Below are 24885 nucleotides of genomic sequence, written 5' to 3' on the forward strand. Positions count from 1 at the left end.
TTATGATAGTCAAAGACCATTTAGTTCAACTACATGGCCTATGGACCCACATGGACATACCTGCTGAATGTTCCAGTACCCTCACTTTTACTTAGTTTGCCTATTCAATCCAATGCAGAAAGAAATGTAGTGGATTTCAAACACAATTTTTTTGGTTCATATCCATAAAGTTGCATCTGTGCTGAGAGTGAAATCTTCATTTTGGGAGGGAATTATCATGCTAGCATTGGTGTTATCTTACAAGTTGTCATGTGGGAGTTTTTCTTCTTCTTCTGTCAATGTTCATCAAAATCTTATTATTCAGGAGAATCTAGTTTGGGCTATAGATGAGACCACCAGCAGGAGCATGAAGGGGGCAGTTGCCTGAGATACTTCCAATCTTTGCTCTTTGGACAGATGTTTTTGCCTAAATGAAGCAGGCATGTTGTTTCTCACTGGCCCTTTCCTCCAGAAATTCTAATTACATGACAATTTCATTCCTAGGTTTGATGATAACAGACAGTATGTTTAATAGGCAAAACCACTGTGCCCCACATGGCTCTTAAAGAATTACAGCCATAAAGACTAAAGACTAAAATTCTCCTCCTTCTGAAGAGATCTAAGTCACTGTTGGACTGATTCTTAATAGCCCATCTGAGAAGATTTCTCAGATGCTCTGTCCATAGTGTGGATCCAGGTTTTCTGCACAATTACATAAAAATCTTCCCATTAAACTAACTGGCGTAAGAAGTCCTCAATTGATCCCTTGGCTAAGTGATGTTTGCCTTTTTACTACTTTGCCTTTTCCCTTGTAAATGATAGAGACTACAGAGAACAGCTGGAGGATGTGAAAATTTACATAGCCATCTCACTTTGGTCCTTTAGATACATATCCTGTTTGAGACCACTTTTATCTGTCATCAGACTGAAGAGATTAGGAGGGAGGCCGCATCTATTTTATGATGCATACAGGTTGCAATGGGACCAGATTTCCAACCAAACATTTAGCTTTAGATGGCTTCAGATGAGGCCCAGTACAAATGATCTTTCAAATACTAATGACAAGGAAGCAATATGCTGTTCCCTCACTAGAAATATCCAAGCCACATTATATGTCTTTATTTTAGATAAAGACGGTAGCTAGGAAATGAAAAATGTTGAATGTAGCTTTAGTAACCCATTCTAAGTGGATATTTTGAGGCTTCTTAAGCTATGAATTTAAACTTTCCCTCCGTGTCTGAACTTATTCTTGACACAGATTGAAAATATCTTAATAATTATGGAAGCCAACGTCTGTGTGGATCCGTCTTCTTCCATGGTCTGCTTCTTATTTCTCTGGTCCAGTGCAAAACAAGAAATTAACTTTTCTATTACTTGGCAGGTTTCGGGTGAAACAACCACCACCTTCTACAGGATTGCGTGTGAACTATACCCCAGGGCCTGTAAGTTGTAGAGTGTTTAATTAATTTGGATTGATTTTCTTCTGCAAGCAGACCACTGCTCTTAAATATTACCTATGGGCCTTTCCTCGCAACTGAGTTCAACTGCTATCCACCCATCTAGAACTGGCAGAATATTACGAGCTTCTTAGCTGATACCTGTCTAGTGTCTGTTGCCTCTGAATTGTCACTGAATAATGCTGCTCCTGATTAGTGATTAATAGAAATCAGTGCACTAAGCAATTGGATGAGTCCTCTAGCATTAGTGCCTTTTGTCTTCTGCATGTCTCCAACTCCAGTAAAAAATGGAAGCGCAACCTTTGGAGAAGGCGAGAAAGTTTCTCTCCTAACTAGCAGTTTAATAAGATTTCTCCCTATAAGCTACAGATAGAATCATTTTAGAGGGAAATAATATAATTTAACGATTGGTATTAAAGATTTTCCTGGGCTAATGATTAATCACAAGGGTTCTCTGCAGTAGTTAAGGATTTAAAAGCGACCAAGCACATCTGTACAACTACTAGCAACAAATTAATAAAGAGGCATAAAATGGATTATCTTACTTCTATGTGGGATTGACTTGATACTCCAGGTTTATTGAGATGGCCCTTTTTTTCAAATAGCAATAAAATATAAGTTCTGAAAACCCGTGGTAGAGATAAAGCAGAATACCCATAATGTTTCCTTTTACTCTGCAATAGTGGAGAGGAGTGATCATATTTTTTGAGTCAGAGGTTTTGTTTATGTTTTTGTTTTTTAAACTCTTCAAAACAATTCTGAAGGATCATGTACAAATGTGTGTAACATTCAGGAGAACCTTCTCCTCCTCCCACTAAGATTATAGAAGTCGTTGGAGCAATATGAGAACGTCTGATGCAAATTGGGAGGCATCTCTTCATTTAGCCAATAAATTGCCCCAAGAATGAGTGCTACTCTGATGAAAATGTGCCCAAGCAGCATATACATGGGTGTCGGGACAAATGGGCCGATTGCTGTATCTTAATAGAATGATGTAGTAATAAATAATCTCCTTAAGATATTTCATTAAGATATTCCTTAATGCCAGTCTCCTATAAGTAGTCTGTTTTATCATATAGGCTTTAATAAAACTTCATTTCTTCTAATGAACACATTTCAGCATTTTTTTTTAAAAAAATGGACTTATTCCTTTTCCTAAATATGGGAAATCCTTTAAATTACCTTTAAATGCTACTTATCCACAATTCTTTAGTTTTCTTTCTGTTCAAATGCTGTATCATCAGCTTTGAAGATTATACAGTATAGTAACTGGAACAAAATTCTATGTTGAGCACATGAAGGGTATATTGCCATAAAAATGGTTTGGCACCTATTCACACATAAGAAAATTACATGGGATTTAGCTTTCTTTCACTCTATGCTCCAAACAAGTCATTTGTTACGACAGTTTCAGGTGGAGAAGTTTATAGTAGAAATGTTATGGTGAAAATTCAAGTCACAAATAAAACGAAGCCTTACCAGCAAGTTTATTTAGGGGTGATGGTTAGGAGTAATTTAAAGAGGGCAAGATAGTGGGGTGGGAGGCAAGAATCTAATTTTCTCCATGGTGAATTATATGATCTGTCTTTTCTAGGTGGCTGCTGGACTGCAAACCGTACTGGAAATAGAGATTTTTGCCATGGCTGTTGGAGTGGAAGGAGATGAGGGCTTGGACAAACTTTCCCATCAGATTGAAATTCACACAGAAACTGAAACACTGTTTCTTCCTGTAGAAGCAAATATCTTTCAGTGTTTTTTTTCTTTTGTTCTACATTGAATTTATATAGGATAAACTAATGGTCTTCACTTCACTGACAAGTGGCAATCTTACCTTTCTTTAAATCACTTATTTAGTATCCCACCCTTGTTATTTTTATTTATTTCTAGTGCTATCTTTCAGAGTAAAACCTTTCCAAGGCTTTACAATATCCATCATAAACATTATGCATGTTTATTTGGTAGTTGTTATAGGAGCAATCATGCCTACCTTCTATTGTTCTCTTCAGCTGCTGACATAATATCAAAAAGAGGTGTTTACAAATAATTACATTGCTCCCATTTCTAAGAACCAGAATATCACTTCAATCTATTGTATAACAAAGTCTAAAATGTTTGGAGTTTTTCAGTGTTCTATTGTTGTCCCACTAATTTACATCTCCCAGGAGATATCTGAAAGGACAAACTGTTTGTACAACTGAGAATAATGCGGCATTTCATTATCAGCCCCAGCACTGCCAAACACGAGTTGCTATATTAACACCGAAGGAATTATAAACCGTTTACCTGGTGTGCTCTATGACCCTGTGCCACTTTATTACATGGACAAACATGTAAGCTAGCTGCCACAGGGACATCGTTATTACTTTTTCTGCTAAACTGTGTAAGAAAGAAAGAGACTCTGGAGTCTCTTGTCTCATTGTATTATCTCAATGCTTTTTGTGTTGTCAAAATGAAAATAGAAGTTAGTGGTTCAGGCAGCCTCTTCTTTAAAAACCGTCTTTATGCTTCATTATTTATTAGGCTTTATTACACTCAAGGCTGGAGAAGGGGTTTAGCAAAACAATGTATCTCCTTAACTTGCTTTTTCACCAGTCTTAACAGACACTGTCTATGATGAGAGACCACCAAACTATCCCAAGGGAGGGCAGGCCTCCAGCATCCAGTTGATTCCAGCAAGTCCAATCTCTCAGTTTAGAGTAATACTTCCTCACAAGCTTCCTCATTAATGTAAGCAATTGTATTTCAGCATGGGAAGTCTGGGTTTCAAAAGGAGAGCTTATGTATGGCAATTAAGCCACTATTGGGGGGAAGAAGTAAGGCTCTTGGGATGTACTGGTGGGGAAGGGGTTAGGAAAGCTGGGGGGTCGGTGGTGGTGGTGGAGGGCAACCAAGAGACCATTTGGGCGTAAGAGACATGAATGGCATTGATGGGGACGGATCCTAAATGAGAGAATTATAAGACCAGAATATTCAAGCAACCAAATACATACCTGTTTCTAAGTATTACATATCACAATTTAAAAATGTGCACAAAACCTATTGGGACACTGTATGCTACACATTAAGAAGTGGCTTGCAGAATTCTAGGTGGACGCATTTGAATGCACTTTTGGGGTAGGTGGTACAGAAATGCACTATGCTTCTTGTACTCAGGAAAAAAGAAACAGTGAGAAAAGGATTTGGCAAATTGAGATTCCTTTTCCCTGACTCTTGTGTGGCCAACTGCTTTCTGCCAGTCATCTCTGCATCCTGAATCAAGAAAATACTTGGAATATATTTGTCTAGTAGTCAGAAAATGCAAATTAAAAACTACAGAAATTCATAAATTCAAATCATATGCAAGGTTTTTTGCAGAGATGATCACTTGAAATAATTTTAGAATGATTGGATAAGCAGTGGTATGCCTTTGGCATTTTTGAGGAAAGTGAGACCTATAAGAGGTAGGACAGGATTTTTCTTTCTTTTAGACAGACTTTTTATTCTGTCATTAGTTTTCAGAGGACGGCAGGGGCCACAAGTGATTTCAAGCCCTCTGCTTCATTAAGTAAGAATTCTGTATTTAAGGAAATGTCAAAGACAAAAATCCGCTTCCATAATTACTTTAACTTACTTTAAATGCACAAGGCAAATAAGATAAATGATTATATCTACCTGCTGAATTTAGCAGGCATATGCATTTTGTCAATCAAGTTAGTTGTACTAGAAAGTTACATCAGAAAACTTGCTTAAAAATGTGTCCATATGCTTATATAATTTTTTATGTTTGTTTTGCAGAGCAGACCCGGATTAATTTTTTCTAATGACAGTCCTGCAGTGCCTAACATTCTTAATATGCCAAGAATGTTAAATCGATGTTTTCAAAGGTTAATGAAATTGTTTTTAACCTAATATTTATGTAATGTATATAAATTGGTATTGTAAACAATTGTGAGCATGTCATGTTAATAATATGAACATGTAGCAATAAATAAGAAAAATTCTGCACTCCAGTAAATCTCTTGGTTTGAATTTATGAAAATTTAACAGAAAGAGTGTGTAAACAAAATTGCTACTCGCCTTGCTGAAGGTGAAAAAGCACAAAGAACTTGTGCAACATCTCTAATATCTTGAGAACATCACTAGCATTCATCAAAATCAGCTAATTTTGATGCTAGTGTAGAATTGATAACCCATTAATACTTATTTTGAAATTCTGCCAATGTGCCCTCCCTAGAAAAGTATGAAGATTTAACTGTATTCATGCTGAGCAGCTTGGCACTAGTATTCCAGGTTAAATGAGGAAACCAGATTCCTTATTAGGCTAAATTAAATTCCCATCTAATAAGCAACGGGTGGAAACTAACCAAAGAGAGAAGCCACCTAGAACTAAGGAGAAACTTCCTGACAGTTAGAACAATTAACCAGTGGAACAACCTGCCTCCAGAAGCAGTGAATGCTCCAACAGTGGAAGTTTTTAAGAAGAGACTGGACAGCCATTTGTCCGAAATGGTATAGGGTTTCCTGCCTGAGCAGGAGGTTGGACAAGATGACCTCCGAGGTCCCTTCCAACTTTATCATTATTATTATTATTATTATTACACATCTGGAGAACTAATTTTTAACTTCTGTATGCCAGCTAGAAGATTTTTGTTAGGATTGTATCACAGAGGAGCAATGATTTATGTAATTACAAATGGCAAGCAATATGCAATTGAGGTAAAACACTTGGTCTCATATCCACCCAAAACTAAGATCAGAAAATAATCAAATACAAGCTGCTATTACTAAAATGACAAATTCATTAAATAGCAAAAATAAGACTGAAAAGCAAGTACAAATGAAACCTTCTCAAACTGCGAAGACAGGTCTATTCTCAGACCAGGCCAAAATGCTATATTATGTGAAGCATATCATTCGTAGCCACATCAAATCTGAACAATTGCTGTTTTTTCTTTTCTTTTTTTCCAAAGGTGGGGAAAACAATGTTGTTGTAAAACAGAGTAAAAAAATTCATCCATCCAGCAAGAGGGCAGAGAGCTCTATCTGCATGATTTGTCATTATGACGAGTGGGATGAGAGTCAATGTGGGGTCCCGGGATAGGAGGTGGCTTTTTAAAGAAAAGCTAAAGCAGCAGGTCAGAAGATGTTGTAGCAGTCAAAAGCAGGGAACACATGAAGGGGATAGTCCTCTTACAACCCATCTCAAAACCCGTGGATAAAAACTCAGCATGTTTTTTCTCTGGTTCCCTCATCCTCTCCCAAGCCCTCCCCCTCAGTAGCTGGAAGCATGCATCACAGTGTTCTCAGATAGCAACAAATCCTCCAGCAAACTGCCTCATAGCATTGCAAGAATCATCTTCTGTTTCTTCTTTCTCTTCCTCTTTTTCTCCTCAAATCGGTCAGTAGCATCAGCAAAAAAAGTCACTTCATCCCTGGCTTCAATTTCTCTTTTTAGGAACTGAAGACCGGCCATATTAAATCCCAGAACATCCTAAAGGTACAGCATAAATACAAATAAATAGTGAAGTTTAAGAAAAGACCGGGAAAACCATTAAAGCATCATCTACTTAGTTTCCATACCCACTTGCTACTATTTCAGTGCTCAATTGTCTAATAATCCTGACACCCACTTTAAGACTGTAAGATAATGGCAATATTATCCTATTGTTTCAGATGGGGTTCAAAACGGGGGGGGGGGGGGGAGAAATCATAGCAGCTTGCTCTAAGTATTAGCTTATCAAGCAAATCTTCCCCTTTGTTTCAAATACCAGCAAACTTTAATCCTGCCCTTTCACTACTTGGCAAAGCAAGCTACGGGAACTTCTGTCATCCTATTCCGTCCATATTCCTAGCATAGGGAAAGAAGGAATGAGACATGAGCTGGGGCTGAGGGCATGCTCCTAACTGATAATGCAAATGATATTCAGTGAGATATTCACTTGCTTCCCCTTCGATGACAATGGACAAGGAATTGCAGAGCTTGGGAGATCAGATCAGAATTCTAAACCAGCACTTTTTAAACATGAAAAATATTGTGCCACTACACACTTACTTTCACTTGACCGACTCTGGAAATGGTGGTTTTTTTCAGGTTCTCCATCACCTGAACAAGAAGCTGATTGCTTGTAATCTGCCCAAAGTGTATCCTAGAAGGAAGAACAAATACAGGAAAACTAAGATATTGGTTCTGGATTCCTGACTAATCCAGGAGGAACTACAGTATGTCTAAACTTTGGAAACAAAATAGGTTTTCATGGTTTCAAGATGAAATCCCAGGGCAGGAAGGGAGAATGGGGAAACTTCAGCTGTCAGCCTATCTTCATATAGCATGGAAAGAAAAAAATAACACACCCTGAAATTGCAGAAGAGTAGCAAAGGGGAAGAATCCTTTTGCAAGTTCAGGCCACTAGCAAAAACTGGGCATGAAACTAAAATGACAGGAGTAAAAGAGAAGGGAAGCATTCAGATAGACAGAGATAGATAATAGGTAAAGTTAGATAATTATAAGCATAATAGCAAGTCTCTGACTCCTCAGATAGCTTACTGAGGCAGAGAAAAGAAAATAGCCTCAGTCATTTTCTTCTCAATCCTCACTTTGCTTCAAGCCTCTGACATCATAGTGGGGAAAATGTGGCTTTTGACAAAAAAAAACCAAAGAACTCCTGCTCTGTTACAGGTCATTTTTACAAATCTTTAGCCTTAAGTCTAAAAACCAAAACACACCTTCTGGTAACCTCCAAGCCTGAATTTTGTAATAAGCTCTATACAGAGCTTCCCATGTGTCACTTGCAACTTCCATTTTATCCTGCAGAGGCCATATTCTCCCTATTCCGAAATCTATACACCAACTGTTGACCGATTTCCAGATACATACAAGATACTGTTTGTTGCTTTAAAGTCCTGGAACATCTAGAGAAAGCCAACCTCAAACAAGATTTGTCACTAGCTATTGACATAAAATAAGGAGGCCTGGTTCACCTGCTTAATACTTGGGGCCAATCTCTCTCCCTGGTGGGGCCTCATATATAGACCTCACTCTCAATAGGATAAAGAGATGCCAATCCACAGACTTTTAAGAAGGGCTTAGAAACACACATTTTTCATCCAGCCTTAATAACCTGGAGTTGCATTTTAAAAAAAAAACATTGTTATGTATTATATAGCCATTAGTAATTTAATCTTATTGTCAAGTATATTTTGTTGTGCTTGATTTTTGCACACTACCCAGAAATAAGCAAGTGAGCAAGCAAACACATAAGTCTTAGTTATACACTTGCCAACATTAAAGCAATTCACAAAGTAAAAAGCATTTTCCATTTTTAATTGAATGTGCATGCTGAACAGGGTGGCCTACAGAACAAATGTTCAATATTACCAGGCTTTATTGCCAGTTTTGCCAGCCTTTGACAATTACAAGATACCAAAGAATGTGAAGTAACGGATAAAGGGACTGGGAAAACTGATATCCAACTTAGATGAAATGTTCATTGCCTAGACTAGAGATTGATTCTATTGGTGTATGTTTTTAAATCAACAAAAATGATGAAACTGCTAACCAGCAACTTTTTCCAGTGTGTTTATGTTCTAGTGACTAAACCAGAACTGCTAAACTGTGCACAAAAATTGAGCTATTGTAAATGTTTTATAGATGGCATATGACATTAGATTAGCGAAAATGTTTAAAAATGTATCGAATAATTGTTGGAAATGTAAACAAAAATCAGGTACTTACTACCATACCTGGTGGGTATGTCCTAGCGCAAAGAAATTTTGGTTTAAGATTCATTTATGGCTGGAAAAGATGACTAAAATACACATAGAATTTAAACCAGAACTGTTTTTGTTGGGAATACTAGGACTTAATTATGGAAAAGAGAATGAATATTTAATATTACACGTATTGACAGCTGCAAGAATAGCATTTGCCCAATTTTGGAAAAATGAATATTTACCATCTGACCAGATTATAATTACAAAAAATTTAGAATGTGCAGAAATGGATAGATTAACCTTAGAGATTAAAGAGAAAGAAGATTCAGTTTATTTTAAAACATGGGAAAAATGGTTAGCAATACGATCTAGCGAGAAAGGATTGTGAAGTCTATTAGGATGACTGATATTTATTGACTAATATTTTTATGATTATGGTTATTATTATTGATTATAGTTATTTATCATTATATTAATTACTGTTATTTAATATTTGTATCTGGACGACAGTCTGCTTGCTAAAGCGTGGAATTATTGTTGGGGGCAACTCCATTTTTGTACCTACCCTCATCCTAACCCCACTCCTGAACCCTACCTACCTAATACCCATATCGATCCTACCCTTTCCTTATCTTTGTAAAACCTAATACCCATATCGATCCTACCCTTTCCTTATCCTTGTAAAACTTAATAAAATACTTTAAAAATAATTGAGCTATTTTTTTTTATTAATTTCAAATTTGCTTTCTAAGCATGCCAAACTTTGATTAGCTTCCCCATATTAATCTAATGTAAGTTAGCCAGTCTCAGTCTTACAGAAAATAGTAATATACCTGATTTTTTTAAAAAAAGAAATGAAATAACCTTCAATTTACCTGAGCAGAAACAGGAGAGCCCGGCAGAGCAATTCTACCTCTAGACCCAATTCAAAATATTGACTGAAGAGCTTTAGAAGGTCAGGCACATAGGAGAAAGGCAAAACCAAAAGGGATTCTTCCAATTCACTATGAGAGGGAGAGAGAGAAATATGGATCATCGTTTCCATATCAAGCACCAAGAACATTTAAAAAAAAATCCCAACAATCTGGCAATAACGTTTTTCTCTATCAAGGGCAGAAAAGCAGATGCTCAAAGCATACTTTAAACAGTGTCCTGGCACTGTTATTGCCTCCTTTCCAAGAAATAGAATTAGGGATCACGTTGAATCAATGGTTTCAAACGTTAGGTTTGGTTCTAACTCTGATTCTGTCTTGATCCAGCTTGGTCTCCTTGTTCTCCTTACTTGATGCCAGCTGAATAATATTTAGAAGCAAATGCCTGAAGTTTTTTTCCAAAACACTTGCCTCTCAAGTGGGCTCTGGAGAAACTTTATCCTGGGTGAAATGTGGCTTAATTTTATTTCACAGCAGAGGTAGGTAGCATACGGGTGAGCTCCAGGTCCTTAGCCATCATGGAAAAATACTAGAGGAATTGCAGTCCAAAAATATATGGAGGACTACAAGTTGCCAATCCAAATTCTAGGGCAATTTCTACCAGTGGAACCATTAATACTCACAGCCATACTTCCATAAAAAAAAGATGGCAATTTGCATAGAAGTACTTGAATGAACTGGGTCTTTAGAAGTAAATTAGTTGTATTTTATGGTTCATTTAACACTCAGAAGTATTATTTAGCTCCTTGTAGTGCATCTGAGAGAGACTGGAGAAGGAGAATTGCAAAATAATAATAATGTTTCTGTCTATATGCTTCCAGCAATATGCCTGCATATTACTCTGATCATTAGGACTAAGGAGAATGTATATTCTAAATCTAATTAAGACCCAGAACATATATTGTATCATGGGATTCCAAGGATATTATCATATTTGAAGGCTACATATTCAGTAGCACTCAATACTTTATTAGGGCACATTCTCTTAATGCAGTATATTTGGAAGCTTGACAAAACTACAGATTATGAAATTAGACATGGAATTCATACAAAGTAGATTCAACTTGCTGAGACCCTTCTAGCGTTTACCTCAGCAGCTCCCATTAGACAAGCTATTAAGAAATTCAAGATTTTATTAGTAAGAGGTTTCTAAGAACATACCTTGATTTCACCTTTTTCAGAACATCCAATACATATGCAGAAGGCTGCAAGGAAAAACAAGAATAATTTCATCATCAGCTACAGTAGGTAATTCAAATTATTAACTTTCAGCATGTATACTATTTTTCTCGGTACCTCACTACACAAACAACTTATTTACTACACACACAACTATCACATAGAAGTGACCATCTCACTTCATATTTGTAGGTGCCCCAAATGGAGCTCAGATATCTGTATTACCATGTGGGCCAGTTGTCCAAGGAAAAGTTTAAAAGGCTAACATTAAAAATATAAGTATCAGAAATCAATGCATACATTAAAAGCAACAAGCTCTTTTAGAAGTTCTAAATAAATAGGAAAAAGACTTTAATGTTCAAATTTGATGAGACAAAATTCTTTGATTTATTTCAGCAAATCATCAAGAACTGACCCTTAATAATAATTTATAGATAGTACTCCACCATCTTGAAATTGCATTATATTTACCAATTGTGTTGGAGCTTAGTAATTAAATTAGTACATATTGGTAGCAATGTCTGTTTAAGTAGTTCTTTGGTAAGCTCAAAGGACAATTACTGTAAACAGAACTGTTACCAATATGCAGCAATTTGTTAAGTATAACAATTGAAAAAAAGATTGTAAAGAAATCGGAAAACAAAAAATTACACAACTCCTTTTGGAAATTAATTTTAATATGACTTTACTGTCTATTCTCCCAGGAACTATGTAAGATGGATGAAAGTAATCAATTCTATTTTATTATTAGCTGCCATATTTACAATAGCAAAACAAAATGTAAATGTGAGAAAAGGCAAAGTATCTTGAAAATTCCTTTAATTAAGTAAGATTTATTGGATCTGATTTCTATTCTTACTTGCAATAAATTACTGAGTTATAATTACAAAACAGTCTTTAAGAGACAGATCTATTAAAAAGCTTTTCAGGCAGAAATATGAACACATAAAATTTAATCTCAAGACTGCAAATATACCTCTATACAAAAAAAGAGAATATAAATTGCATTAAGATTATACTGTTCATGGAAATTTTAAGTTACTGAAATATGAAATTATAGGAACACTAAGTTTGAAAAGGTTAAAAAAAAGAAACACACAAACATGACTTCCAATCCACTATGAACTCTATCAAGACCCTTACATGACATATATACTTCTTTTATGATATGTTTTTATGCCAAGAAAGTTCCTTCAAATGACTTAAATCAGACTTACTGAAATATTGCCAGATGCCTGGAGAATTGGATTTACAGGAGCAGGAACCTGGAGAAATAAACCGAGTTACAATAACTAACTTATATGAGAGTTCAAAAGTAATTAGCTAACATATCTTGTTTTGAAAAATTAAATGCATCATTTCACTACCAACTAAAAAAAACTATTTCTTTCTGGTTATAAAACATGTCTCTGTCTACTCAGTTTCATATTTCATAAAATATACATTTAATCTACCCTAGCCAATATACACATGACTAAACACAAATAACTTTTCTTGACGGGATCATGGCTCTCCAAATAACTCATTTTATGCATGCACGCTCAAATCTGAGCTGTTACAACTGAAGCAAATCATGGAACTACAGAGACAGGGAGATAACATGCGGTGAATCAAATATGAAGAGAACATGAAGCATTAGTGTCAATACTGTTACAGGTATCAAACAATACTAAACAGTAGCAATATCTTAAGAGAGAAACAAATACTAATGAGGCAGTTTCCATGAACAGTGACTTGTAGTACGTTTATTGGCAATCAAGTTATCATATATTTAGTCCCCATTTCAAAAGTTAAGCCTTTGCATTAAGAGCCTTGCATAGCTCACTGATGATGAATATTTCTTCTTGACTGAAGCAAAGAAGATATCCGAGACCATGTTTGTTTCAAGTGAGCTTTTTAGCCAACTTCCCCTAGGGATAGGACAGTCTTCTATGTCCTATCATAAAAATTGGAAGAGACCATTCAGATGTTGAGTCCAACACTCAAAATTAAAGCTTCCTTGACAGATGGCTATCCAGCTTCCTCCTCAACAACAAACAGTGAAAGGTGGCCAACTATGTCTTTGGGTAGTTGTTTGTAGTATGAACAAATTGGAAATTTTTCATAATACTTATTTGGAATCTGCCTTCCTGTAACTTAAAGCCCATTATTCTCTTTGGAGAAAGAGAAATAGATATTGACCCTATTTTACATAAGATCCTTTCAAATATTTGAACAGTACTCATAGAATATGTTTTTTTTCCACCACCCTTGGGAAGGAGGGGTCCCAGGGGCAGCCTGGAAGGTGACTTGATGTGATGTTTGTCCTCCTACTTTCTTGGGTTTTATCTGTTTATTTTGTATTGTTTTTAGACTGTAATGGACTTTTGAACTCTTGTGTTGTATGCCACCTAGTCAGATGTTTGTGAGATGGGCAGCTATATAAATATGCTAAATAAATAAATAGGGCCTCTTCTAAAGTTCCTTTCAACTTGGCCAAGGATGAAAACTGAAGGGAAATAATCTAACCAAACTTAAATAATAGCAGATTTTGTTTGGGGATTTTCCTGCGTTCCTAGGCAGTTGGATTTAACTTTTATTTGGATGGTTCTGTTACATCAAATGGGAAGAACCTTTCACTGTAAATGATTAATGCACTTTTATCCACTTTAATACATGGATCTCAAAGATACTAAAATCAGCTGAATATTATGTATAAGACTGATGGTGCAAAGATTATGTCTCTTTTCAGCCCTGTAAGCATCCTCTTTGATAATAAATAGGTTTGCTTGCACTGCACTGAACAAAACACAAGTCGTTCCTTCCTCACCTCTTTTCCAGCAACTCTACAGACGGCCTTGTGCTCTTCCAGTTTCGTAGTCTCCTCCCTGTAGAGTTCAATGGCTTCCATGATTCGTTCAGCCTAGAGAAGAAAAAACCCCAAACACATGGTACTAATTAAATAGAAAAGTCTATTAGAACAAATAATTGCAATCTAGAGTCATTACAATTGCAATGCTGAAAAAAATCAATTGCATTTTATGTTTTAGGGAAGGGAGTGTCCGTATGCCATACTGTAGTATAGACATGTCAAACACAAGGCCTGGGGGCCAGATGCGGCCCGCGACGTGGTTTCATGTGGCCCACGAAGCCATCCTGGAAACAGTGAGGGAATGGCCCTTGCTGCCTTGGCCCTGGCCCAGGCCGGCCGGGAGCCAATGTACAATTTTGCTGAAACGCATTCAGTCTTAGCTCCACAAGGCCATCTAAAAACAACGAGGAACCAGCCCCTGCCACATCGGCCCCACCCCCTGGGTGCATGCTGGGGAGGTGTCACCCTTTGTGAGGAATGAAGAAATGGACCATGCCTTGGTGCTTGCCCCGGTCCCACCCCCTTCTGCCAGAGACCCTCAGATCTGTCCCACTCCTGCCCAGGCCCCCATAGGCACCCTTGATGCGAACGATGTAGAGCTGGCCATGCCCACCAGTAGGCCACACCCACTCCATCCACGCCCACCAGTAGGCCACACCCACCTTGGCCACACACACACACACACACCCGAGGGCAACCGCAATGCTGATGCGGTCCTCAATGAAATTGAGTTTGACACCCCTGCTGTAGTAGTTTCAAATCCTGCCATCGAGCTAACAAAAGTCCTGAAGGTATGTCTAAGGAAACATTAATATTTCTCCCTTCATTGTTCAACTGCTAGGAAAATGAGATAATGTAGAGGTTGAGTTTTTCAATGATGATTTATTCACTTACAGATCTGCCTCCCACTGAAACAACACACAGGCAATTAATTCAATGTATTAGAAAGTTTGTGCTTAATTTGGGCAACTTTCTGATCAGCAATTGATGTAGAGGATTTTTTAAAAGGAGAGATATCAATATTCTGCCATTATTATTATTATTATTATTATTATTATTATTATTATTATTATTATTATTATTATTATTATTATTATTATTATTATTATTATTATTAAGAAGGAATCTTCCCTTTTAGTAGAAAATTCTAGGAAAAATGAACTTACAGCCTTGATAGTTTCAATGGTCTTCTTCCCAGCTAATCCAGCCTCACCCTGAATCTCCCCAGGAACCTGGCAAGAAACAAAAACATTTTAAAATTAATATCTGTAAAATAGGGATACATCTCCTGAAATCTAAATATGTCTACTGAAATTTTAGGTCCATTTTGATTTGAACATCCATGATTCTCTATTTGAATTTTGTACCTTTTGTATATAAATAAGTTCTGCAATAGCCCAGGGCCAATACTTTCTGAGTTTTTAGAATAAACTAAATGATATGAAAAGCATAAGGCTGGCAGTGATGGCAATATTAGTGACTGTTGCTTTCCAGTTGAAGTGAAGAAATTTCTGCTTTGTTTCTGAAAGCACAGTCTTTGCTTTGTCTTCTGTTTGTGTATTTCCATATGTTCTCTTAATCATTTTTTAAATTTTAACTATTAGCATGCGATATACAGAACTGAGACAATGCTGTTAAAATTCCAAGGCAAAATCAAGGAACAAATGAGATAATTCCTCACTGTTTTAAGAAATAATAATGCGCTATTGTGACCAAAAGACTAAATATTACATTGATAAATATTACAGCAATGGGAATCTTGGATTAGAAAAAAGAAACAGGAAAGTGTGAACTGGAAGTTAGTTCGATAGCTTATGGCTATTACTGTGCTTAATTCTGCTGACCATAATAAAGCCAGATCAACCTGATGGGGGTACTGATTTCATATTAGGATTGTGGGATTGAAAAAGAATTAAGCTAATATGGGTTAGAATCAAATGCAGGGTAAGGTTTTTAGCAGAGTTTTTTTTTTCTGGGATCCGAAACTATTTTACAAAACAGACATACTAAGTATATAATTATGATGTCCAACAAAACTAATTACAGAAATATAAAAATAAAATGAAAAATTAGCATTTGGGTTATTCATTTCTGCAAGTTTGACCTAAAATTCAGTTCAAATATGAAGGATAAAGACAATCAGGAAATTCTAGTCAGCTAGTTGATAACAACAACCAACCAAGCATCCCATGTTCCAGTCTCCATGGATGCTTCAGCTCCATCTTGAGGTCCCCAAGAAAGGCAGCTTAAGAAACAAGAGAAAACAGCTGCCCAAATAGATGTTGCTTACCACTGGCTGATCTTCCTTCGCGACACTATCTTCATATTCTATTTCTCTTTGCTGTGAAAGGAAAGTATCTTGTGTGTCAGGATGTCTAATTATATTAAAATGGAAAACAATTCTTTCCGATCCAGAGTATCCAAGGAAGCCTATTTTTTTGCGTATATACCTCATTCCAACCAGCTTTGAAATCTTTATTCTACACATTTTTTCAAAACAGTTCAAGAATATTTGCTTCTCTTCTCTCCAATTTTATTATGCTCACAATACCTACCAAGAAAGCTAAACATTAGGGGAGGCCTGCATGAATGCTTCAGCAAAGGTGAAATATAAATGAAATACAGCAATGAAATAGCTGGTGCTCTCTGAGTTTGGTGGTTTTCTTGCAGATGTTTCAGAACTTTCAGTCTGATGATGTTACCTAGTTTGGTAATGAAACATCTGCAAGAAAACCACCAAGCTCAGAGAGCACCAAGGACCCCACAGTGCAATCCTGAACTATAAATATTCTCTTCTAACTGGGTAGTGTTATAAGATGCCACGACTGAAAGAAATGTTACGTGTTTTATTATACATGGCTGAGGCCTCTTTCCCATCTCCAGATCACTGCTGGTCCTCAAGATAGCTCTTGAAGGCTAGGGAGATCATCTGAGGAAGGTTTTGAGGGGGAGAGGCAGCGGGGTGGGGAAAGGGAGGTAGGGAACACCCCTTTTTCACATTTTACTAATTGAAGCACATAAGTAGAATTTATTTCCTGCAACTTGGAAAGCTGAGCTATCCTATTTTGTGAAATAATACATGTTTGAACAAAGCAGCTAATTTGTGCCATGCTGCCCCCTTAAATCTTTTGAATAAACCAAGCTTATTTTACTTATGAAATACACATTTGCTTTGTTTCATTGACATTTATAAGAAGATAATTCTAATCCCTATATCAGAGAATAAGAGAACCTTTACCTTTAAATATTTTTGAGTGATCAGCCAAAATAAAAATTTACAACTTTCTTCCATTCAACCAATAGATTGACAGTACAGCCTGCTTAGTGTGAAGCCTCAGCATTGAGCTAATAGATGTGTTTACAAGTAGGAGACCACTATTAAAAAGCCCTAATAATGCAAGTACATATGAATGTATACATTAGAAAACTGGGACTTGAATTCCTCTAAATAGATTCAAAAGAGAAGTTCTGATTACTTCTTACCATTTCCTTCTCCTCCTCCAGAATAAGGGGTTCCCTTGTTCTTTCCCAGAGGCGCAATGATTTATCATGAGAGCAGGAGACAAGGTAATCTCCATTGGGACTGATGGCCAGGGACCACACTTCCTGGTGATGCCCCTATGAATTAGACAGGTGGTTAGTTATAGGGAAGGGAAGAAACCATTTTTTATCTATCCATGTAGAGGCTACCCAACACGAAAAAACTATAATTTTAAAAGTAGGAACAATACTATAAAAAGTACCCTATTCATAAGTACCCTAAACATAAGACATACACATCCATCCAATGAGGGCTTAACCTACCAACCCCTGGGATCCCGAACAACCAGATTTTCAACAGCTTCTTGAACATCATCAGGGTGGGAGCAAGGGGCAGGCGCTGGGACAAGTAAGGCATATTTCCTGGGTCCCACTAGATGACATTGCTAATTAATGAGACCCAAAGTGCATCCTCTGTGCAGGACTTTGCTGGATGGGCAGAAACATTTGGAGATGATGTTTCTCCATTATCTCAAGTAGCCAAGCCCTATGCCATGAAATGTTTTATGGGTGAGGTGATAACTGATACCTTGATTCACACTTGGAACCTAGTGATAGCCAGCATACCACATGGAATAGTGAGGCCACATGGACATAATGAAACATTTCATCACTGCTCACATCACATTCTGGACTAGTTATAATTTCCGAATGGTCCGCACGCAAGCATGCACATATACGCAGCAAGTTTCATGAGCAGTCTATTCCTAAAGATATTTTATTTTACCTCTAAAGTCTGGATATGCTCAAATTTATCGGCATCCCACTGTTTAATCTTGTGGTCCTTTCCTGCCGTAAAGAAGAGGTGGGTTTTTGGAACAAACTGAAGATACATTACACTAAAAAAGGAAAGAAAAAAATAACTATGAGAAGATATGGAAGATCATTACCATTTCCGAATTCCCATTCGCATAGTCACATCAGGGAAAGTATTTTAAAAAGGGAAGAATATACTTAAGATCTGCATGTTATAAATGCATGTATATTTTCCAAAAGATAAAGACTTATGAATTCAGTATATGTTGACTACATTAATACATTTTATCCTATAGTTTTTTTAATTGAAATTGGTGTTTTGGGGCAAAATTGCCCAATCCTGTTCTTGAAATTTACCATATATACCAAGATAATTTAATGAGCAAACAGTGGCAAAATATAAAAGAATTCTCCAATCTAATTACTGCAAGTTGAAAAAGCTACATTTTGTACCAAGCTCATGAAAAAAAATTTTTTTGCCCAAAACAAATTTCTCTCACGTGTTTCAAGGAGCCATTATAAGCTCAAAATCCAGTGCACATTTTTATTGTTAAAATTTCTGAAGAAATCCCTCCACTACCATAAAGCCCACAAAATAAACAGTGTTTATATCTGAATCTTCCAAAGGAGCTGTAAATCTGTCCAGCTTCACAAACAGAATTGCAAATTGTGTGGAAAAGGTTGTTTTTCAACTCAGGTGGCTTGATGCCAAAAGCTGTTAGTTAAGAAAAAGAAAGGAAGACAATAGGTAAGGAGCTCTAATCAGGAAGATTCATTGTCCTGAAAAGTGCAATACGTGCACCACAGGTAGTTCTACAGAGACTACAATATAATGGATTTCTTTCAGGAATGTAAAACTTTTCACCTTTTACGGAGAGATCTCTAATCTCGCAATTCCCATTGACCTACCTGTCATCGTGAGCAAAAAGGGACCTATGACAATCCCCAAAGTCCAAACCCCAGATTTTCACATTCCGGTCAGCAGAGCCTGTTGCAATTAATGCTCCGTCCTTCAGCAGAAGAGAGAGGAAATAACCTTTTCAGTTAAGGTGTTCCTGCAGTTCAGTCTAGACTTACGTGTATGTGTATCTTTTTCTGGAGCAGAACAAAATCCTGCACATGAACGGTGATCAGGCAGCCAAGACAAATCTTGTTTCTGGTACAAGTAGTCCTCACTTAATGACTGATTGCTTAGCAATCATTTGAACTTACAATGGACCTCCTTAGAATTATTTATGGTCTGTCTTTGGAGTTCCAATAGCTGCACACGCACACAAACAGACACAGAGTCATGTGATTTCATTATGGGTGCTTGGCAACCAGTATTTGTGGCAGTTTGCAGCATCCTGTGGATTTTCGGTGTCTTTTGGCCTGTTTCCAGCTTTTACTTCTGGTTTCTGGCAAAAAAAAACCCAACTCCAATTGGGGAATACAGACTTATTTAACGATCATGGAGCTCACTTAAGAAACTGCTACAAAAAAGGTTGTAAAATCGGGCACTTCATTTAGTGACCCGCTTAACGACTACAATTTACAACTGTATCTTCAGGTTCAACTATGGTTCTAAGCAGGGCTTTTTTTCTCGGAGAAAAGGTGGCGGAACTCAAACCTGGCCACGCCCTCATCAAACCCTAGGACCGCCCCTTTAGAGAACAGGAATGCAAGTAAAATTTGGGAGGGGCTATTTCCGGTGCGGCCGGCCCGGAAAAAGGTGCCGGAACGCGGTTCCGCCGCGTTCCGGCTGAAAAAAAGCCCTGGTTCTAAGTCAAGGACTACCTGTACAGACATTGATAGGTACTATTACTACTACTACCTGCCTAGTGTTGATAGGCAATACTATTTCAATACAGACTAAGAATCAGTCAAGTTCATTCAAACTTTTGGCTTTACATTATTACATCAGTCCTCAACATCAATAAATATGCTACATAAATAAACTCAACATGATAAGTAAATACCCACAGAGACACTCACACACACATGCAACCTCGAGCATAAAGCCACCCCAAAATCTCCAAAGCATGGTGGTATACTTACATAAGAGATATCCATGCACAGCACTGGCAATTTATGGCCATAGAGAGAAAGGAAAAACTGGAAACCAAGAAGACATCAGTTACACATTTTAAAAAGTAGAGTGTTAGTAAACACCTAAATCTTTCCAGCTTTCACTGATATGAAGTCCTGCTTTTGTTTGGTGTTAATCAACTATCCAACCCAGAGAGAACCTTGTGGCACTACAGGATTTAGCGAACTGAGGAAAAGAGGAAGCTGTGTACATCACGCCTGCTTCTGTGACAAATTCAGCATGAGCAACTTTAACACCAATTTCCCATGTTTCATGCTAGGCTCTCCAGTTGTAGGGCTCACAGTAAAGTTAGGGATTACACGCTGTATTGGGGAAAGTGGAGAAGGACTTGATGTTTCAAAAGAGGAACTTCAGGGTTTTTTTTTTTCCCCTTACACTAATGAGGAATCAAAGCAGTTATCTGCTATTTTCAGTAAGTCTCCTTAAAACATTTAATCAGATTGTTGGCCAAAGATTATTTTTAAAACTTCTACATAAGAGGCTGAGAAAAATTATCTAAATTCCTCCCACAAAAGAGGAATAACACTAGCTAATATCACTGCAGTAGCATTTTTAACAGTATCAGAAAACAACCAAATCTGTGCTCTCAAGGATTTTGTCCTTTCTTTCAGCTCAGTTGCCTTAGTCCAGGGGTAGGCAACCTTGGCTCTTTTATGACTCGTGGACTTCAACTCCCAGAATTCCTGAGCCAGCATGGCTTAGCTTGGAAACCTCTCCCTTTCCCCTCAGCGTGGCTGGCTCAGGAATTCTGGGAGTTGAAGTCCACGAGTCATAGAAGAGCCAAGGTTGCCTACCCCTGCCTTAGTCTCTGTTACTTAGAGCATTGTCAGAAGTATCATCTATCTCTATTAAGGCACGATTATAGAGAGTACTAATTATGCCATTTGAGAAAATTACATTATTTTTCAACTGCAGCAACACTGCTTATAGTCAGCACACCTGGCTACAAAGACAGGAGGTTCAGCCAATCCCTGCTCAATTGCTGTGATCTTGGTAGCAGACCACTCTGCCTCTGAAGACGCCAGGCACAGTTGTCCTCAAGAAACCTGTTCTCCAAACGTGGGTCACTAAACCTTGAAGCCCAATACCACCCAACAGATACTGGCTATGAAAGCCCACACCACACCTGCTTAGCTGTATCCATAAACACTGCACGGTCTTTGTTACTTGTCCCACCTTTGCCCCCCCCCCCCATTTTCAAGGATGTTTTTGACTTCCTGAACCATACACTTCAAATACTCCACAAAGTAATAGACATGAAAATTTGATTTTTTTAGTTTAAGGAAAATAAGTAAAGAAGTAATTAAAATCAGAAGGAAATAGAACACTGAAGAAAAACAATAACCCACACAATTATCGTAAAGAGAATTATTTCTGGCAAAATGATTGAAAGAACAAGCAAGCAATCAGAGCGAAATAGGATCAAGATCTGGCCTTCAGTTCTTTCTTTTCCTTGGTCACAGGAGAGAATTAACTCACTATATGGCTGGCTCCTTCATATCAAACTAGGAATGTACATTTTTTTTAATGCCTAAAAAGAATCTCCATCACTTTCCTTAATTTTATATCCGAACTAATATTGGTTACCTTGAGCGTATCAGTATAGAATATTTTTACAGTACAGTCCAATAAGGCAGCGGCCAGAAATTTCTGATTGGGGCTGTACCGAACACAGAGAACATCTTCATCCAGCTGCAAAATGCGTGTCTGCTTCACAGAGAGCCTAGGATGGGATGAGCACAACATATGGATTCTTACTGCAGAGTCAGATTCAGAAATCAAGGGGGAGAAACTGGTTCTCCTCTTTGCCTGCATGAAGGAGCAGGCCTTAATGGGCACCAGAGACATCAGCTAAGCATCCTGCATTGATTTCATCCAGCCGCCCCCCCCACCAGGTCAGCTGCAAAAGTGGACTTAATCCCACCCTTTCCTAAAGGACTTGTTTTACAATTGGCGCCCACGACAGCTTACAAAAATACTTCCCAGAATAAAAAAAAAAAAGAATCTGCACAACAGACAATTTAATTTAAAATTGCTTCTGTCTACTTCCCACTTTTCTGTGCCATAGCTCACTTTTACAATAAGAAGAGCTAGATAAAATGGCTCTACAACAAGGTCTAAGAATTAAAGAATAGGACAGAATAGTGCTATAGACAATGAAAGGCCTGTTTTTGATAAGCAGTTTATATACCCCCCCCCCAAATGATTAAATTCATTCTCCATTTATCTTGAAGAGCTTCTTTAACTCAGTGCATTTAGTAAAGAAATTAGTTTGGAGAACAAACATAGTTCTAACAGATTGTAACCAGATAACTTGATAGGAACTAAATGTTTAAGCAAAGAACACTTTTTATCATTTTAAATATTTTTTAAAACTCTGCTTAAATAAAAATGTCATGTTTTTTAAAGTCTTCAAATATATCCATCTTACCAATAAAGATATTAATTTGGTGCAAGAAGTATAAGAAGAAAGATTAATATAAAAGACATTTTCAGTATTTATTTGTACAAGACAATAAATAGTATGTCTTAGAAATGGTTTATAGCCCAGAAGATATACAATATTATTTCTATCCAATGTTTTTAAAAAGGACAAGCACACTACATCGTACTAGTAAGCTCTATGCATCAACAATACTATAAGAATAAAATTTAGAGCTCAAATATTATTAATTTCCAAAAAAAACACCCTCACCTCTTTTGGATACTGTTCCTGTCTTTCACCAGCTGAAATTCCCAGAACTTGACCGATTTATCTGCACCGCCAGTTATAAAACCACGCTGAAGGAGAAAATAATTTAACTTAAAACTAAGCATGGTCACTTTTGCTATATATAAAAGATGACACAGCAGAAACTTCAATATTGCTTTATTCACTCTTCAAGAGCATTTTATATCCAGAAAAGCTAGTGAGTTGATCTGAAAACACTACCATTTGCAGACCATTATCAATTTACTTCTGTTTTTAGTTCTTCTTCTCCTAAACCAGGGTCAACTGCCGGCCCATGGGCCGGACGTGTCACAACGAAACCGCGCCCACCCCGAAAAGTTCTGATATGTCGCGCAACATCATGTGACGTTGCGAGTTTGACATGTCTGTCCTAAACCATTTATGATGATTTACTACTCCCCCTTGACTAATCGCGCTGAAGATTATTTAGAAGAGAAGCAGCATTAAAAGATTTTTGGATCCCAGCCAGTTTGTTTTCCTGGACTGGGAAATCAATCGGTAGCTTATTTCCATAACAATATAGGTTTGCAACAAAAGCTAAAATCCTCACCAATCCAAATTCTAACTTGGACTCTCTACCTACAGATGATTAACATCCCTTTTGCCTTATCAACTGTTATTACTATTACTATTTCACATTGTTAATGCAAAAAACTACTCAATCTGACATTATACCTGAAAAGTCATCATAACTTATTTTTAAGTAATTACTGTCATTATGCACAAGATCTGCAAAGCATTTCAGAAAGCGAACAAGAATCAGGAAGTATCAGAAGCATTCCAGGAGCTACCAACTGGCATAGAGAAATGTAGCTCTCCATGAAATGCTGGAAGATAATAACAATCTTTACAGTAGATAAGAGAAGCCAACTACTATGCCCATCATTTCCATCTCCCCAAAACTCTACTTATTACAAGCTATTATGTCACCTTGAACACACGACATTCAAATAATAAGGAACAAATTTAAATTTGACCTACTTGATCTAAAGAAAGAGATATGGACCACAGAGCCCCCTCATGAGCATCAACATTTTCCAATAAACATCCAGAAGCCAGATCAAAGAGCTGCAGCTTTCCAATCTAATAAAAATTATGAATTATCATTTGTACACAAGTTTATACCAGCTATCAATACCAGCAATTTTTCAAAGATTATATCAGAAGAAAGTCCCAACGAAAGGAATAGACAAACAAAAAATATTGCAAGGAATCAAAACTGTGTTACTATAAGCCCAGCTGGTGATGGAAGAGAGTAAAGCAAGGAAGATTTCTCCATATTTTTTGCTCAAACACATTTACTTCAAAATTAGAGATGTGAAGAACTTGGGAAAGTTTTCTGACAAAAGCCTTTTTTTAAAAAAAATCATTATTACGGTTCATTACAGTTAGCCAGATGTTTAGACTGGATTTGGCATTTTTAATCACCTATCACATCTTTTCCAAGGATGTGGAATAGGCAGATGTTATTGTTTGATGATGTTAAAAGCATTGTCATAGGATGTAAACTGTTCCAAGTAAAGCTGCCATTTGCAATTGACTGGTGATTTTGTCAATGTCAATTTTGTCAATGATGGTGTTTAAATAATGTTTCAAGGTATCTATCGCTATCTTTGCTTTCTTTTGTCATAGTTGTTCTATTTCTATTTGCAGGTCTTTGTATTTAGTGGTTTTCTCCAATT

The 24885-nt window shown here is 37.0% G+C and overlaps 2 protein-coding genes across 2 annotated transcripts in view; one reads left to right on the forward strand and one right to left on the reverse strand.

Annotated features, from left to right (window-relative positions):
- The window catches only part of SPAG17 (sperm associated antigen 17), a 118082-nt gene extending 113852 nt beyond the window's left edge, over positions 1–4230 (forward strand). The window contains exons 46-48 of the mRNA XM_029283757.1: positions 1361–1421; positions 3031–3187; positions 4038–4230. Of these exons, the coding sequence (XP_029139590.1) occupies positions 1361–1421; positions 3031–3187; positions 4038–4162 (343 nt within the window). The 3' untranslated portion in view covers positions 4163–4230. The remainder of the gene's footprint in view (positions 1–1360; positions 1422–3030; positions 3188–4037) is intronic.
- A 1776-nt stretch (positions 4231–6006) lies between these two features.
- Positions 6007–24885, reverse strand: part of WDR3 (WD repeat domain 3) — a 36612-nt gene continuing 17733 nt past the window's right edge. Inside the window, exons 13-27 of the mRNA XM_015814038.1 lie at positions 24185–24286; positions 23168–23253; positions 22060–22195; positions 20421–20477; positions 19293–19393; positions 18355–18466; positions 17571–17705; positions 16378–16428; positions 15254–15319; positions 14046–14138; positions 12454–12501; positions 11219–11262; positions 10001–10129; positions 7468–7561; positions 6007–6906 (exon numbers count right to left, since the gene is read on the reverse strand). Of these exons, the coding sequence (XP_015669524.1) occupies positions 6751–6906; positions 7468–7561; positions 10001–10129; positions 11219–11262; positions 12454–12501; positions 14046–14138; positions 15254–15319; positions 16378–16428; positions 17571–17705; positions 18355–18466; positions 19293–19393; positions 20421–20477; positions 22060–22195; positions 23168–23253; positions 24185–24286 (1410 nt within the window). The 3' untranslated portion in view covers positions 6007–6750. The remainder of the gene's footprint in view (positions 6907–7467; positions 7562–10000; positions 10130–11218; positions 11263–12453; positions 12502–14045; positions 14139–15253; positions 15320–16377; positions 16429–17570; positions 17706–18354; positions 18467–19292; positions 19394–20420; positions 20478–22059; positions 22196–23167; positions 23254–24184; positions 24287–24885) is intronic.

Source organism: Protobothrops mucrosquamatus, unplaced genomic scaffold (assembly GCF_001527695.2).
Source record: "Protobothrops mucrosquamatus isolate PMUCROS unplaced genomic scaffold, P.Mucros_1.0 scaffold212, whole genome shotgun sequence".
NCBI classification, from domain to species: domain Eukaryota; kingdom Metazoa; phylum Chordata; class Lepidosauria; order Squamata; family Viperidae; genus Protobothrops; species Protobothrops mucrosquamatus.